At 47.1% G+C, this 16,561-nt stretch overlaps 1 protein-coding gene across 6 annotated transcripts in view; it reads left to right on the top strand.

The window, feature by feature from the left end:
* Window positions 1-16,561, top strand: part of FLOT2 (flotillin 2) — a 33,614-nt gene that overhangs the window by 1,338 nt on the left and 15,715 nt on the right. For 3 of the 6 annotated variants that reach the window (XM_084822754.1, XM_084822752.1, XM_084822750.1), the window contains exon 2: window positions 12,712-12,793. The exons of 1 other annotated variant lie outside the window; for it this stretch is intronic. In XM_084822754.1, the coding sequence (XP_084678880.1) occupies window positions 12,712-12,793 (82 nt within the window). Of the gene's footprint in view, window positions 1-2,419; window positions 2,538-12,711; window positions 12,794-16,561 lie in introns of all 6 variants that reach the window. 2 more of the 6 variants (XM_084822753.1, XM_084822751.1) reach the window with 1 other exon arrangement.

Genomic DNA, 16,561 nt, shown 5'->3' with positions numbered 1-16,561 from the left:
TAGTGCCTTATCTGCTAAGAAGCTATCAAGGCATGTGCACGCACGCGCACACACAGAAAGACATAAAATATGTACATAACAGCCTCTCTCAACCAGATGCACTGCAGATGTGTTGGACTACAACTCCCAGCATCCTTGGCCAGCATGGCCAATGGGAGTTGTAATCCAACACATCTGGAGGGCACCAGGTTGGAGAAGGCTGTTGTGTACTATTAATATTATCATAGTATCATGGAATCATAGAATAGTAGGGTTGGAAGGGGCCTACAAGGCCATCGAGTCCAACCCCCTGCTCAATGCAGGAATCCAAGTCAGAGTATTATCAACCCCTAAAGAATTTAGAGTATGTATTTAGAATACATACACTCTCCTGTATGTATTCCTCTTTTTAAAAATCTTACAGAGCACCTAGCAATTTGTAGTCCTCCAGATTTTTTTTCTGGCCCACAGTTCCCATCAGTCCTTGCTAAGGTAGCCAGTGGTGAGAGATCATGAGAGTTCTAGACCAAAGCATCTGGAGGGCCAGCAGTTGTCTGCCCCTGCCTTCTTAGAGGCTTGAGATGGTGGTGATAATAATGCAAACAACAGCATAGTCCAGGAGTTTACCATTAGCAGGTTTGTGTTAAGGTAAGGCCCCCTCCCCTTACCTGCAGGGGAACAAAGGCTGTATAGCTTCTCTTAGGGGCTTGAAAATAACAACCATAATAACAATAATTAAATAATATTCACCACCCTTCCTTTCCTATCCAGTTGGCATCATTTTGGTCTTCCTTTGGTGGAGAAGAAGGGCTTTTGTTTGTACTCCAGTTGTTCGACTCTGTTTTTCCAGATGTGTATGTCTTGCTTTCTTCTGCACCCCAAATCATAGACGGTGTGGGTGGCGTTGTAGCATAGTGTTCCTCTGGGAACTGACACTAGAGCTGTTGCATGGTTGGCACATGGAGGCCTAGCTTAACTCTTGACCCACATTGGCCATGGTAATTGTCTACACAAAGGTTGTGTTCAGTTGCGGAAACGGTTTGCATGGTGTTGTCTGTGGCCAGCAAAAGTGTGCCCTTTCTGATACACTTGTGTGTGCCTGTGTGCATACAGACACATCCACTGGGAAGCCATGCCCAATTGTGGCTTCCTAGCACGCCTATAGAAAGTAGAACAAGGGGTTTGCTCATCACGCTTGACTCCATACACACAGAAACATGTAGGACATTATATATGTGAAGCAGCCCAGAATCTCTTAAGAAAATGATGCTGCGTACTTGTTGCCTTTTTCTGAGGTATATAAGAGTCAGGGGAAATAGTATTTTTGCTTTGGGGTTATATAAAGTATGTGTGTGTGTTGTAAAATGTTTCCTGCCTGGGACATTGCTTGCCAGGTGCACAGCTGGGCAGAAACCCACCTGTGATTTTTCAGTGCCAAGGTTTGGTATAATATTAAACAAAAGGGAGAGTGTGCTGCTGAACATATTCAGAGTCCTATTCCCTTTGCCCCTAAGGAATTTTTGTGAACCGCCCAGAGAGCTTCCGTTATTGGGTGGTATAGAAATTTAATTAGAAGAAGAATCACAGCCACATACCTGAGCTTAAGAGGAAGGGCTTCCAAGGCAAAGAACATGATTTGTAGCCTCGGCTCCTTTCATGGAGACAAAAGTATATATGTAAGCATGGGCTACTATGGCCCCAACTGGAGAAGGCTAACTCAACTTTTTAAAGCAGGCAGAGCATGTACATGTGTGATTTCCCCTTGGAGTCTACTTTCCCTTCTCCGTTTATTGCTCTCCCAGGCTGTTGCCAAAGCTACTGCAGTGAACAGAAGATGATGCTGGGAAAATAGTAGCGCTCTGCAAACACCACACCCTCCTGCCTTGCTTTCTGTTTGGTGCGGAAGGAGCCTTGAGCAATGGTGGAAATGAAATACATAATAGCAGACAGACTCTCCCAGAAGAGTGCAGTGTTGCTTCTTTTGATGAGGCCCCCAGGACTGGGCTGGGATTGGTGGGAGAGCGTTGATCATGCTGAATGTGTCTTGATCATGGATAGATTGTCTGGCTATGGGTTCCTGCACGGTAGAACATTCTTTCCAAGCACTGTTGCTGTACAGGGTAGTCCTGTTCTGAACACATGACACTCCTATCCTGAGGAGTGAATTTCCTGCATCGGCAGGGGGTTGGGCTAGATGGTCTTTGAGGGCCCTCCCAGCTCTATGATTGTAAGAGTCACACCATTGACCCTACTATTGTCTGGTGCACAGTGGCTCTCCAGGGCATCGGGCAGTGAGGGGACATGGGATCGTTTTAACCGGAGATGCCAGGGACCTTCTGTATGCCAAGTGGGGGCTCAATGGTAATTGAGCTATTTCCCCTCCCCACCTGGATAACTGGTGAATCCCCACCCCACGTCATCCATTTTTCTTCATTCATAGTACATGCTTCAGTGGCCTAGTTCAGCCTTCAAGAAACCTGGTGCCCTCCATGTGTGTTGAACTCCAGATCCCATCATCCCTAGCCTGCTGGAGTCCATTCTTACAACAGCCCTGCAAGGTAGGGAGTGTTACTGAGTGGCTTGTCTAAAGCTGCCGGATGAATTCATGCCCAGGAGCTTCCCGGCTGTCACGCTTGGTCACACAAAGGCTGCACCCATCTGCACTGACAGCTACTTCCTGTAAGACATCTGATTTGGATTAAATCCCAGTTTAATCTGATGTTGATCACTACCCCCCTCTTAAAGTTCTTTTCTTGGTAGTGATCTATAAGTAGATGGGGTGGAGGGACCAGAGCTTTGCATGCCTGAAGTCCTAGGTTCAATTCCTGGCATCTCCAATTACAAAAGGAGCAGGTAGCCAGTGATGGGAAGACCCTTCTGTGTCTGAGACGCCCAGGAGAGCCAGTGCCAGGCAGAGTAGGCAATACTGGGATGAATGCACCACAAGGCTGAGCTGGTGTCGGGCAGCTTCCTACATTCACTTGTGTGTAGTTGTAGTAATGCGAACTGTTTTTGTCTAAGAGACCAAACTAGGAGGCATGCTGTATGTGATTGCCCCTGGCCACTCCCAACAAATATTGGCACATATTTCCCTCCTAGAATTACATGGCCGCTTTTAACATGCAGCAAGGTGAGTTGGCATGTGTTCTATAGCATGGGACTGAGAAAGCCCAAGTTTCATCTTGTGTTAGCATGTACAGACACGCTAATACATTTTTATGGGCACAATCCTATGCATGTTTAGACAGAAACAAAAGTCCTCCTACTCCCAGCATTCTCCAGCCAGCCAGCATGGTTGACTGGGGCATGCTAGGAGTTGTAGGAGGTTTTTTTCTGTCTAAACATGCATAGGATTGCACCCTGTATCTATCTAAAATTATTTACTGGCTGCCTTTCAGGGTGGATTCCTTCATTCTGGGGGGTTGTCTGCATGCTACAGTCCCCTTGCTGCTTCCCCTATTCTTGTGCAGATTTGTCTTCTTGGAGTCACTTGAGTCACACCAGACGGAATGCGCTGAACCATGTGTTATGGCCTGTCAGCCAATTGATTTTGGAGTTTGGGGCAGACCCCCACATGTGGCTGGCAGGCTGTGCTCCACTTGGGAGGTCGTGCAGCAGGCCTGCCCCAAATAAAGTGAGGAAAGGACAGGGAAGGGCAGGATCTGTCTGGTTTGTTCTTCTAATCTGCTTTCTGAGCATCCTTTGGAACATGGAGCCTTTCTATCCCTGCAGAGTTGGGGCACCTCCAGCACTAAATGAATGTGGGGTGTGTTCCAGGGTGTTGGGAGGCCCAAGTCTTGTGAGCCCAGGACTAATTAATTTGAGCCCCAGCTCTTCCTTGGAACCTGCATTCAGTGCCAGGGCTACCCCAAGGAGGGAGGGGGCATGAAGTCATAAGAGGGCTTGGACATAGACAGAGTGCATTTTCCGCAGTGCTGAGTAACCACAGCATAACCCCCTGTGCCTTGGGTGAGGGCCCATTGCTTGTGCATTGGAGTCTGTGGCTTCCCGCTGTTCAGCCCCAGAACGTAGTCTTCTAGAAATTAACGGGTGTCTCCCTGGAGAGGTCCCTCAGCAGAATGCTGGTACAGAAAGCTCCGCAGTCATTGGCTGTGCTGGCTGGGGAAGATGGGAGCTGTAGTCAAACGCATTTGGTGGATCCCAGGTTGGGGAAGACTGAAGATCCAGAAGATCCATTTTCTTTTGTTATTTTTCCCCTTCTCTTCTTAAGTCTCCTAGATCCTTCTAGGAACTTGAATGGGCAAGCAAGAAAGTCCTCGGACATAGTGGGCCAGTGCCAGTGTGGTTGTGCAGAAAAGACTGCATGGGAAATTTTCCGAAACAGATACTTTTCTGGAAGTTTTTCTTGTGCTTTATTTTCCTGCAGAAAAATTTCCATTGTATAAGTTCACTAGTAACAGTGAACAGATGTCAATTGCAAAATATGATGGGCAGGCTTGGCCATTCCAGAGTTGCAGATGAGTGGTTGTCAGCACCTGCAGCCAGTTCTTTGCTAAGATTTATTAGTGCATCAAACAGTTTTCAATACCAGTGTTTTTTCCTTAAAGTTAAGCATCTTAAGGGGAAGTACATCCTATTGTCTTTAATTTTTTACAAATATTCTAATAAAAATTCTATGTATTATAACATTTAAATCACATTAAGTGTGCGTAAATCCCCCCCCTCAAATATTTGAGGTCAAATACCTGCAGCATATTGGGACAAAAAATTAACATGGGGCAGGTGTTTTTACCTTTATTGTTTACTAAATACAAGTAAAATAAACATGCTAAATTAGATCACTCTCTAGGGCAGCCTTCCCCAACCTGGTGCCTTTCAACATTTGTTGGACATTAACTGAAAATGCAAACTCAAAATTTTCCATTGCAAATTTGTACTGGAAAATTTTCCAGAATGGTTTCCAATTCAGAGTTTTCAGGAAAACTCACATCGCACGTTTGCAATGCAAGAGCATGCGTAGTTTTGCGCTAGCATAGTGTAGAAAAACAAAATGCAATCCCTTCCCTTGGGATTACCGTTATGTCCCTGGTAATATCATAACTCTTATCCCAGTGCTGCATCTTCACAGTCTCGTTACCTAGGGTGGACTGTTTTAAATCTCCAAAGAGAAGGGCCGACTTGAAATCGCTGATTTAAAGCAAGCATCTGGCTCTCTAATTAATATATTTCCTGAGAAAGTATGCATGCTTATTGGTTGCTAACAATTAAAATGGGCTGGTTTGCAACTAAATTGAGCCTTTATGCTACCTGCAAGTACAATCGGAAACATCCGGCTGTGTAGCCCATGTGCCTTGTGCACAGCAGAAATGGGTTCTGCCCAAGGCAGCAATTGTGAAATTAAGAATTTCTGTTTGGCACTCTCTGACTAGACGCAATAACTTCAAATGCGATCACTTACGTCAGCTTTCCCCAACCTGGTGCCCTCCAGATGTGTTGGACTGCAACTCCCATCATTCCAGGCCAGCATGCCTAATAGCCATGCCAGCTGGGGATGTTGGGAATTGTGCCCTCCAGGTTGCGAAGGCATCCTCTCATGCACTCGACCTGCATCAGTTCTGTGTGCTTAGAATGCCGCAGCCTGTTGCAGGGATTCCCGTTAATCTGTGATGATGGAGGAGAATTGTGTCACCACCCTTCTTCAGAGGCAGTGTTCTTCTCCAACTGTTGCTATCATTTCTGGAATCTGAAGCATCCTTTGCAAGCTGTAGCAAGCAGGGAGGGGCCGCTGTTCTCCGTGTGTGTCCTTCTGTCTTGTCCTTGTAGCTCTTCACAGTTGTATCAGAGAGTTCTTCGGGGAGGCAAAATGTAATTTTGAGCTCCTGCTGTGTTCCCTCAGGGTTTAATTGTAAAGCTGCACATATGGGTGTTTCTAACCCAGAAGGTAAGAACGTAAATTGTCTTGCTGGATCACTCCATGTATTCACTTAGCAGGATCAGCTGACCGTGGCATTCTCACCCCACCCCACTTGTTTCAGGCTTTTGGGTTTTTCCCCATACTGTGAGTTGATTAAGAATGTTTAATTCTATTATATATATATATCTTTTCTATTTTAATTCTATTATAGATTTCTTTTCTGTTATCCAATTTGAGAAAAGTTTTAAGTTTAGCAAGTTCCATTGGGTGGTAAGGTTGCCTTTCTGGGTTTTTTTCAGAGAGCCTGTAGGTTTCCCATGTGGTAATGTTTTGGGGTCAGAGTGTCCCAAGACAATTTTGTGCTTAAAGCAGAAAACCCTAATTGTGCTGTCTTCCCTCCCCGCTTCCTCTTGATGGTCAAAACATGATCAATGAGATGTTTTGTTTATTATATTCATTACATTTCTATCCCACACTCACACCAAGGAGCTATGGGAAGTGTACATGTGTCCATCCATCCCCAGTGTTATCCGCACAACAACCCTGTGAGGTAGGTTAGGGTGAGAGAGTGGGAAACTGGCCCAAGGTCACTTGGCTGAGCGGGGTTTGAACCCGTGTCTCCCTGGTCTTAATCCAGGAAAGGAATAAAAAATAAATCTGCCATTATCACAATGCCTTTATACAGATCTATGGTGCGACCACACATTGTGTTCAGTTCTGGTCACCACACCTCAAAAAAGGTATTATCGAGTTGGAAAAGGTGCAGAAAGGGGCCACTAAAATTATCAATGGGCCGAAGCAGGTCACCTGTGAGGAAAGGTTACCAGGTATCGGGCTTTTTTAGCTTAGAAAAAAAAAAGATTGGGGGGCATGAGAGAGGTGTGCAAAATTATGCATGGTGTGGAGAAATTAGATAAAGAGACATTTCCGGGGTTATCCAATGAGTGGTGGGAGACTCAGAACAGACAAAAGGAAATACTTCACACAGCACAGAGTTAAACTACAGAATTCACTTCTGCAAGATGTAGTAATGGGCACGAACTTAGATGGGTTTAAAGGGGGATTAGACTAATTCACAGAGGATAAGGCCATCCATGGCTACTAGTCCTGATGGCTATATAAAAACATCAGAAGAGCCATGCTGGATCAGACCGAAGGCCTTTCTAGTCCAGCATTCTGTTCCCACAGTTGCCAACCATATGTTTGTGCGTGATCCCCTTTAAAAAACAAAACAAGATTAGATCCGTTGTAGGGACTGAGCAGCCCAGGTAGGACAATTTAATTCTGGGTCCTAAGAGCAAATGAGCTGTCTCCCTTTCTTTTTAAAAATAAGTTCTTCACATTTTTCTTCCTCCCCTCTGGGTCTCAATACTGTAAAGTTATCAGTCACTTATTTTGTTGTTCATGGTTTTCTTTTCCACAGCCCTTTTTCAGACCAGCCCAAGGACGTACGAAAACAAGGTGGTACGGGCATGGCGCACACCCAGAAGGCAAATACTTATGATTTCTCTGTTTCCGGTCTTTTAGCAGGCCTTGGCTGTTGTGGACAGGGTAACTGCTAGAAGGGAAAAGTTAAGCTTTTGTTGAAATAGCAAACCTTCCCCTAAGCCCAAGGTTCAATTTTCCATCAATACAGTTGCACAATTTCTTATAGACCAGGGGCGTTGAACCTCAGGCCTGTGGGCCAAATTTGGCCTGCATTCTGGCCCCCCAGAGTTCCCCAGATAGCAATGCCCACTTCCCCCAGACCTCTGCTCATTCCGTGTTTTCCCAGCTTTTGTGCAGGTTTTTCCCCCCCAATCTAAAAGGCTGAACTATCTCTCCTAAGGCTTGGCTACTGGCAATGAGAGCTTTAAGCTACAATATGCTGGTATTGGGGGGGTATTTTGCCCCTGCTCTTTTTTGCCCCATCACCCCTGGAATGCGCCCCTTGAGAGCTTCTCCACACTGGAATTTGGCCCTTCGGCTGTGATAGGCAGGCAAAAGGAAGTAATTCTTGCACAGGACAGAGTGATGATGGCCACTGACTCAGGTGGCTGTCAAAGGGAATTCGAAAGATTCACAGAGTTGGAGGAGTCCATCATCGGATATTAGCCATGATGGTTATATGTGACCTCCAGGGTCAGAGCAAGGCTACCACTGTAATCCAGTGGCTGGGGAGCAACAGCAGGCAAGGCCTGTGGGCTTCCTGGAGACATTGGATGGGCCACTGTGGGAAATAGATGGCCGGACTAGAAGGACCTTTAATCAGAGCCCAGAAGGGCTCCTCTTATGGATCCTAGCAGATCACGCCTTGACGTAAAATGAATCACACCACTGCCATTAAAATTAAACGTGGTCTCCCATGTTGTAAGTAAGGGTGGGTCGTCCTGGATCTGAAGTGGCTGAAAGGTTTTGTGTCTCATTCGGTGGCCAAATGAGTCAATGCTAAAAAGCATACAACTGCACAAAAAATGAGAGAAGTAATGATATAATTAGTAACAACAACAGGGGTAAACAGACCAACACAGTATTGAAACTGATGTAATGTGAACTCCAGTGATTATATTAGAAGATAAACAGACCAGACATGAAACATGCTGGTTACAAAGGGATAGGACAACACATATGAACCTTAAAATACAAAGCTGAAACTTGGATGTTTGCCAACACAGATAGTTTACAGGAATCCGTTTTCAGTCCTGCTTTGCTATAAGCAGCTGCTTCAGAAAATCCATACTTCATGTGTACAATTTCATTAACTGGAAAACATAATGTAAATCCCTAGTAGCCAACAGGCCTATGGTTGGTGCTGAGGTGGAAGAGCAGGATGGGAAGGAGGGCTTTGGGGGCTTTTTCCCTTTGCGTAGCATCGGTAGTACATGCCCTGGTCTCCTCTCGTTTAGACTACTGTAATGCGCTCTACGTGGGGTTACCCTTGAAGACGGCTCGGAAACTGCAGCTGGTACAGAACGCGGCGGCTCGCCTGATTAAAGGCAGCCGCCGGCGAGATCACATCACTCCAGTGCTGAAGGAGTTGCACTGGTTACCAGTTGTTTTCCGGGCCACATTCAAGGTGTTGGTTTTGACCTTTAAAACCCTATATAGTTCCGGCCCAGCATATCTTAAGGAGCACCTCCAGCAGCACCAGACAGGCTGCTTAACAAGATCAGCCTCGGATGGCCTTCTCTCTGTCCCATCAGCCAGGACAGCTAGACTGGTGGGGACGAGGGAGAGGGCCTTTTCTGTGGTGGCCCCCACTCTGTGGAACTCCCTCCCTAGGGAACTCTGTCATGCCCCCTCTTTAATGAGCTTCCGTCGTGCATTAAAAACGCTGTTGTTCAGGCAGGCATTTGGGGTGGGTTAGGGTATTTTAGAAAATGTTTTTATTGTAGAATTTTATTGTTTTAAACTGTTTTATTGTATGTTGTACATCGCCCAGAGTGGCCGGGTGACCAGCCAGGTGGGCGATTAATAAATTTAATAATAAATAAATAAAAATGAGACCGCCTTGGGTTTTGGGCGGGCCTAGTTTACACAAAGGGTGGCACCAGAGGTAAAACTGTCCTAGACTACACTGCTTTAGGCTGCAGGTAGGGATTGAGTATTTACCCTTGGGGGGAGTGGGGCGGGCAGGGAGAAGTCCCTGCATGTAGAAAGCCAACACTTCTATCTAAGCCAGCATTCTTCCCCCTGACATCTAACATTCTGTGTGCAAATGGACTCCAAAATGACACAGTCAAAAACAGATTTATCTGCTGCTTGGGTGAGCTCGGTCCAAGAGATGTTTTTCCTGCCATCCTCAATAGCCCTGTTGCCCCCTTGAGTGCCATTTTTGGTAGAAAGGCAAGGTACAGATCAAATAAATAAAATATAATAACTTCTCCTTGCCATGTCAACAGGGCTGTGCACCTGAGCCAAGGCCCCAGGCCAAGATGCTGCCTTGCCATCCCTCAGTATCTTACTCCTGCATTCAGCCTGCTTGATGTGAGTGCTTTTCCTCCCACCAAGCAAATCTGATTACACAGCCAGCGGGGACCTCCCTGAGGCATCGTGCAGAAAAACAGCAGTGGGGTGGGGTCAGCTGGCCTTGTTTTGTGCTGTTTTCTGCTCTCCTCTAAAAGCAGCAGCATCGCTTATTTCCCCTCACTCCTATCTCCCCCCCGCCCCTTTTAGGGTTTTATGGCTTGAGGTGTACCTCTATTTGATGTGAAAGTATAACTGGTCACCCTAAATTTGGTCACTTCGGCCTTGTAGATGAATTCTCTGTTACTGCTGTTGGGGTGAAATTCTGGCCTGCAGAGCTACATTGGACCGTGGGGCTTGCAGGGCTGGGAAAAAACACTGCAGCTTTTTAGTTGAATTAGCAGTCCTGGGGGGCTGCGAAGTTAAAAAGCAGTCACGGGGTGTTGAAGGAGCACATCATCACTGGTCTTGGAGGCTTGGTGGAGTTTCTGGCCCCACTGTGAGGTGTGCAGAGAGTGCCACATCTCTTTTCTTGGCCCCTTGGTTCCTGAAAGCAAACGGCAGACTTGCAGGGTAGCACTTGGCTCTTTCACGCTCTTTCTTTTGCCACACGGTGTGTTCAGGGGGTTGTATTGCTCCTTCTAAAGCACCCATGTGCCTGCCATTCTCCCACAGGTACTATCAGGCTAGCCCTTTTGAGGGTAATTGAATATACCTCTATTTCTGCTGTGCTTCTTGTCAAGGGAGCACTTCTCTAAAAAGCTCTGCTGTTTGTGTGTGTTTTAATATTTATTGAAGTGTTCAGCTGAAGGATACCTACAGTAAATAGGTCACAACAAAGTAATAAACATGCGCCTAAACCCAACAGCTCAGTAAGTGGTCTGAATCATTGCGTGGATTTGAGTCAAGAAATAATCAGCTCATCAGAAGCTACAGGAAATGAAGGTTTGACAGAAACAGAGTGGAAAGGGAAAGTATGGCATGTGTCTTCTGATAAGAGCGTCTCTTCTCCCCTGCTGCGCTGGGGAGGGATTCAACAGTTAGCAAGAGAGATGGATGCTTGTTTTTGTTTTGCTCCATAGCACTCTGCTCTGGTAATCTCATTTTGAGAAGAAGCAGTGCTGCAAACACAATCGCCAGGCGTTGCCGATGGGGAAAGTTAGAGGCATGGATCCCATGCTGCGAAATGGGAACTGGCCCAGCTTCCTTCCTGCCAGAGAGCTTCTGAATGGCGCTGCACCAAATTGGTCACAAGGGCTCCCTCGGCTCCCTCTTAGCTGAGTGGGGAGTGCAGTCTTACCTTGGCTGCACGACTCCGGCGGGAAAAACCCAAGCCAATGACTCTCCCGCTTCCTGTCCATAAAAGGGAGAGGGAACTGAATAGAGTTCAGCAACTGGTGAACAAGCCAATCTGAGCTCTTCCCAGGCGGTGATGTGATGTCTAAATGTGCTTTCGTGCTGAAGGTACATGGGGGATTTGAGACTGTGGGTTATCCATGTACCCCACCGACATGGCTGGAGAACTGTAGAAATTTTTCCAGCTGGTATAAAATGCCATGTTCAAAGACCAGTTGCCCCCACTAATAGTGAAGTTAGTGGCTGAGTTTGCGCGTTTATGGCATACTTCTGCAATTGCGTTGTTCATGGACATAACTTGTACTAGTTGCAGAATTCTCTGCTGCTGCTTTTTTTTTAAATCAAATTTCTAGTCTTCTTATGGCTGCCAAGAGAACCATGAAAAAAATTAAGGGTGGTTGGAGCGGGGGGCAGGTAGGCAGAGATAGTAACTGGCCTAGAATGTATTTGATTACAGAGCTTGAGTTACCTTCGCACAGAATTTTTATTTTTAAACCTGAGAGTGTTGCACAGCTCTGCTACCCCAGGTCCTTCCGTGTCCACCTTCCATGTAGTTTGGAGAAATCCTTCCTTGCCCCTTTGGACACCCCTTGTTCCCATGTTCTAATCTCTGTGGAGATTTACAGGGAGGTTCTTTTGGGAAACCTGCACAGATGGCTGCTGAACAATCAGCGCAAAGTGCTGGCAGTTGAGGAAAGCTTTGTAGGAAGGGGGACGATTTCCAGTGCCAAGGTGTTGAGTTGGTGCAGTAGCGTGTTGGCTGAGAAACAGGGACAGACTGTACATGATACCTGGTAATCTGTGATTGATCTTCTGGAGCTGGTTCAGTTTAGTTCTGTGTGTTTTTTTTTTAGGAAATGTGGCTTTCAGGAGAGGGGCTTAGCATTGCAGACTTGCTTGCAGCTGGGCATTTGGATCTTAATGCTTTCCCTGCAGTACATTCTAAAACAGCTTCTTCTAACTTGGAGCCTTCCAGGTGGGTTGGACTGGAGCTCCCATGGTTCCCAGCCAGCATGGGCCATGCTGGCTGGGGAATGCTGGGAGTTGTAGGACTTTTTCTGTCTAAACATGCACAGGATTGTGCCCTAAGTTGCCTTAAGAGTGGGGCCATGTGAGGTCCCAGTTTCTTCCAGTGCCAGGTAAACCCCTTCATATTTTCCCAGGATTTTAACCTTGAACAGGATTGTTTCTTGCTGCTGTAGCTGCTGCTGTTATCCTGGTGTTTTCCTTTTGGGTGCATGCTCATTGGTTTTTATGGTGCTTTATGAAGCATAAGAGGAGAGCTCTCTGCCTCTTGCACTCTAGAAAATAGGGCACAAGGCGGATAACAACAGTAGGGGAAGGAAATGGAGGGCCAGGTAAACATGGGAAGAAAGCATGACAGTCGCAGATACTTGTGCTTATGGTTATTTTTGCAGTATTGTTGTTTTAAAGATTCTAATTGCCCTTGAATGCTACCCCAGAACTGTTTCCCACTGAAGGGATGGGCTACAAATTTCATTTAAAAAAATGAAATGACAGTGATGGCCACGCCACATTCTCTGCTTTTCCTGCAGGTGGGTGCTGTGGCTCAGACGAAAAACAGTACATCTATGGAGGCTGGGCTTGGGCATGGTGGTGTATTTCTGACACACAAAGGTAAGGAGGGGAGTACTCTAATAGTTTTCGTCTTTGTAGGGGAGCGGAGGCGGGGTGGGTGGCAAGTCCAAGCTAGCTGTGACTGTGGCAAGTACATAATTCTTTTCACATATATAAGGTGCAGGGGGGAGGGGAAGGCCTTACCATAACGATAAAAAGAGGAACGTGGGAAGGAAGCTGACATTTTGCTGCTGTGGTGGCTTACCATCCCAAAGTCTGCTGCTCCAGCCACTTTCTCTGTTCCCAGCAACCTTCCAGTCTCAGAGCCAGGAAAGTGGAAATGTGACTGGAGCCACCAACTGCAGGGAGGAAAGCCGCAGGCGGGTTGGAGGGTTCAGCACCTCAGTCCATGCGCCCTTTTTAGACACGAGCAGCGGCCCCATCGCAGCTGGTTTGGCTCCGGGGGAGTGCTCATCCTCCTTTAGGTGGGCTTTCTCCAGGCCGAACCAGATGGGGAAGTGCTGTTCACGTGTCTGCCCTGTTTATGTACAAATTGGTGGGGTGGCCTCCTTTTAACAGTAAAAGGACTGCATGGGGCAGGCTGGCTGCCAGAAACACCACTTGGGATGCAGGGCCTTGGCAGGATGAGGACACAGGTGTCAAAAGCAGTTCTCTGCCTCCCGGGGAGTGATTTGGAAAAGGGTATTCTCACCCCTTGCAACGCCCACATGTTTCCACCAGCAGCCCACACCAGTGCAGTAGCAATGGCATATTCCTTTTAGATTGCCAACCCTGAAGCCTGTGTCCGGCCAATTCGGCACGGTCGATATATTTGTATGCCGCATTTTCCGCAATTCATTGTGCTCCAAGCGGTTCACAAAACAAAGAAGCACAAATAAAAATGTAAACAGATTTGAGGTCCAATTTAATGCCATGGTCTTTTTTTCTCCCCCAAAATCCTGGGAACTGATTTGTATATAGAGCACATGGATGCTTCAGAGAACTACAGTTCCCAGGATCCTTTTGATTAAGCAACCCTTGTAACCAACTTAAATTGGTACCCTTGCCATGACTGAGGTAATTCTTCAAACCATGTGCAGGGCTCACAAGAGAACAACGCATGTGCTGAGAGAGATTGCATTAATTGTATAATGAAAGGCTCCTATGAGCCCAAGTGCCTGTCCAGAGAAGAGGTTGCCCACTGCATCTCTGTGTGATTCGCTCCTCTGGGCTAGCCTCCTTCCATTCAGCCTTGGCTGCCTCTCTGCATCAAGTGTGGCTAGGTCATTCACTCTCCCCCAGTGCCAAGGCACAGTAGAATGACCTGTGGCTTCCCATTGCATCTATTTGAGACTCACTGCTCTGGGATGGCCTCAGGACAGCGACTCATGCAGAAATGAGGCTGGTGGAGGGTGGGTTCTTCTGAGAGCAGGCGATGCATACTCTTTTGCACTCTCAAAAGTCAGCCTCTGGATGGCAGAGTGTCAGCTGTCTCCTCCAGAGAAGCTACTCGCAGGTTATCCATTGCAGAGGCACTGTGCTCTGTGGCCAGCCGGCGTGGGCATGTCGGTGGGGGCAAGGGTGGGAAGATCAGCTTCTGCCTTCTGCATGTGGCTCAAATTCTGAGAGGTGTGCTGGCATCCAGCAAATTAGAATAGATTCCTCTGCCAGCCTTGGAGGGGAGGGTCCTTTCTTTCCCCTATCCCCGCTGCTCTCTCGCTCTCTCTCTTTCTGCCTTAACTGTGAACACTGCTTGCTGTGTGTCTTCTGTGCAGCCTCTGACTAACCGTCTCCTGTGATGGTGCTGCTGCTGTTGCCGTCCTGAAGTGCACTGTGTGGTCCGCAGGGTCCCCTGAAGGGGTGGGGGGCATTCACAGCATGTCCTAATTGCCCTAACGTGCCTGGGGGAGGGCCCCCACTTCCCTACACACTAACAGGAAAGGAGAAAGACGAGACTCTCTGGGTTTGCAGCAGGAGGAGCAGAGGACAGTGGCTGGGGGACGGGGTTCTCTGCAAAAGGGTGCACTAGCCACAATCCTGCCTAGGCTGTGTGCATCTTGGCACTGGCTGCTTTGGGAATTTCTCACTGGAGACGGGGGTGCAGCTGAAAGGACTCCCGGTGAGCTGGATCCATCCAGTCAGAAGCATAATGTTTATTTACAATGATTTTTAGGGTGCCTTTAAAGGTACAACCCTCTCAAGGTGGCGTACAGGATAAAAACTATACAAATATATGCAAAAACAAATAGGAAATCAATAAATATTCATAAATACTATAAAAACAGGTAAGAGCAATAAAACCTGTTGCCTACAGATCATGGAAACCTCACCAAAAAGATGTGGATCTTCAGAGCCTTTCTGAATACCTGCAAAGAAGGGGCTTGACAAACCCCTGATGGAAGCTTATTCCAGAGGTGTGGGGCCACCACTGAAAAGGCCCTTTCCCTTGTCCTCACCAGCTTTTGGTGGAGGGCAGATGAGAATGGCCTCTGCTGAGAACCTAGCACTGGAGGCAGGCTGAATGGGAGAAGGCGGTCCTTCAAGTAACTTGGCCCACACCATTTGAGGCTTTAAAGGTTAAAACCAACACTTTAAATTGGGCTCGGAAATGCACCACCAGCCTGTGCAGCTGGCACAGAATCTGTGTCACCTGAGCAGATCGTCTGGCGCCCACCAGTATCCGGGTGACCGTACTCTGCACTAGATGAAATTTCCAAACTGTCTTGAAAGGCAAGCATCACGCAGAACGCATTACAGTAGGCCAGCCTGGGTGTCACCAGAGCATGAATAACAGAGGCCAGCAGTTCTTTCTCCAGACAGGTGCCCTATTCCATTTATTTAAGAAAATATTCAGACCACCCTTCACCCAAACTATGGTGTAGTGGCATGAAAAATTTAAAAAGTCAATAAGAAAATGTGAAAATCAAGCAAACACTGAGAGCGAGAACCAAATAGCAGCATAAAAATACGGCAGTGCAGATATCACCTCATGAAAACCAGCTCCCACTACAGCTTGGAACGCCTGGGAAAATACCTGCCCCAAAGTCTTCGCCTAGCACCAGAATGACCTCGCAGCTGGCAGCTGGGGAGCCTCGTTTGTGTGGTGGCGGGGGGCGGGTGTTTCCATAAATGGGCTGTGTCGGCTGAAAAGGTCCTTCCTCCAGGCAATACCCACTTAATTTCCAAAGGAGAGCCTCTGACACCGATGACGGCCCCCCATGTGGTAGAAGGTATTCAGGCCCCAAGCTGTTCATGTCCAGAAATCCACCAGAGTGTGATCTGTATCCATACTGTAAATGAGCCCTATGTTTTCCAAATGACCTTCATGCGCTCCAATCTGTGCCTGTATATCAGTGAGGACCCCCTGCAATACAGTACTTTGTCTTGGGGGACGGAACAAAATATTGTCAATAACTGCTAGCTTTCAGTGCTCCTTCTGCCATAATTGTGAAGACCAGGGGCATAGCAACATCATAAACACAGAAACATAGGAAGTGAGCTTAAAATTTGGTCAGACTATTTGCCCATTTTTAAAAAATAATAAGAATAATTGTATTTGTATGCTTATAAGTTACGATAGGGCAGCCTTCCCCAGCCTGGTGCCCATGATTGGCTGGGGAATGCTGGAAGTTGTAGTCCAGGACCTCTGGAGGGCACCAGGTTGGGGAAGGCTGCCAGGGGGGATATGTTGAGGACTAGAAGGCAGGAAATAAATCATGTTATGTGCTGTTTCCTCTGACTGGCAGTGGTGCTCTCGGGATGAGACAGGCTGTTCCTGTCCCCTCCGACCAGAATTTATTCGTCAGTGTTTTTAGAACTCTTTAAAAT

The sequence above is a fragment of the Heloderma suspectum genome, chromosome 16 (genome assembly GCF_057233095.1).
Source record: "Heloderma suspectum isolate Gila_16-S chromosome 16, 16-S_ref, whole genome shotgun sequence".
Lineage (NCBI taxonomy): Eukaryota > Metazoa > Chordata > Lepidosauria > Squamata > Helodermatidae > Heloderma > Heloderma suspectum.
Note: the sequence above shows the minus strand (reverse complement) of the source record. Positions and strands in the feature narration are given on the sequence as shown.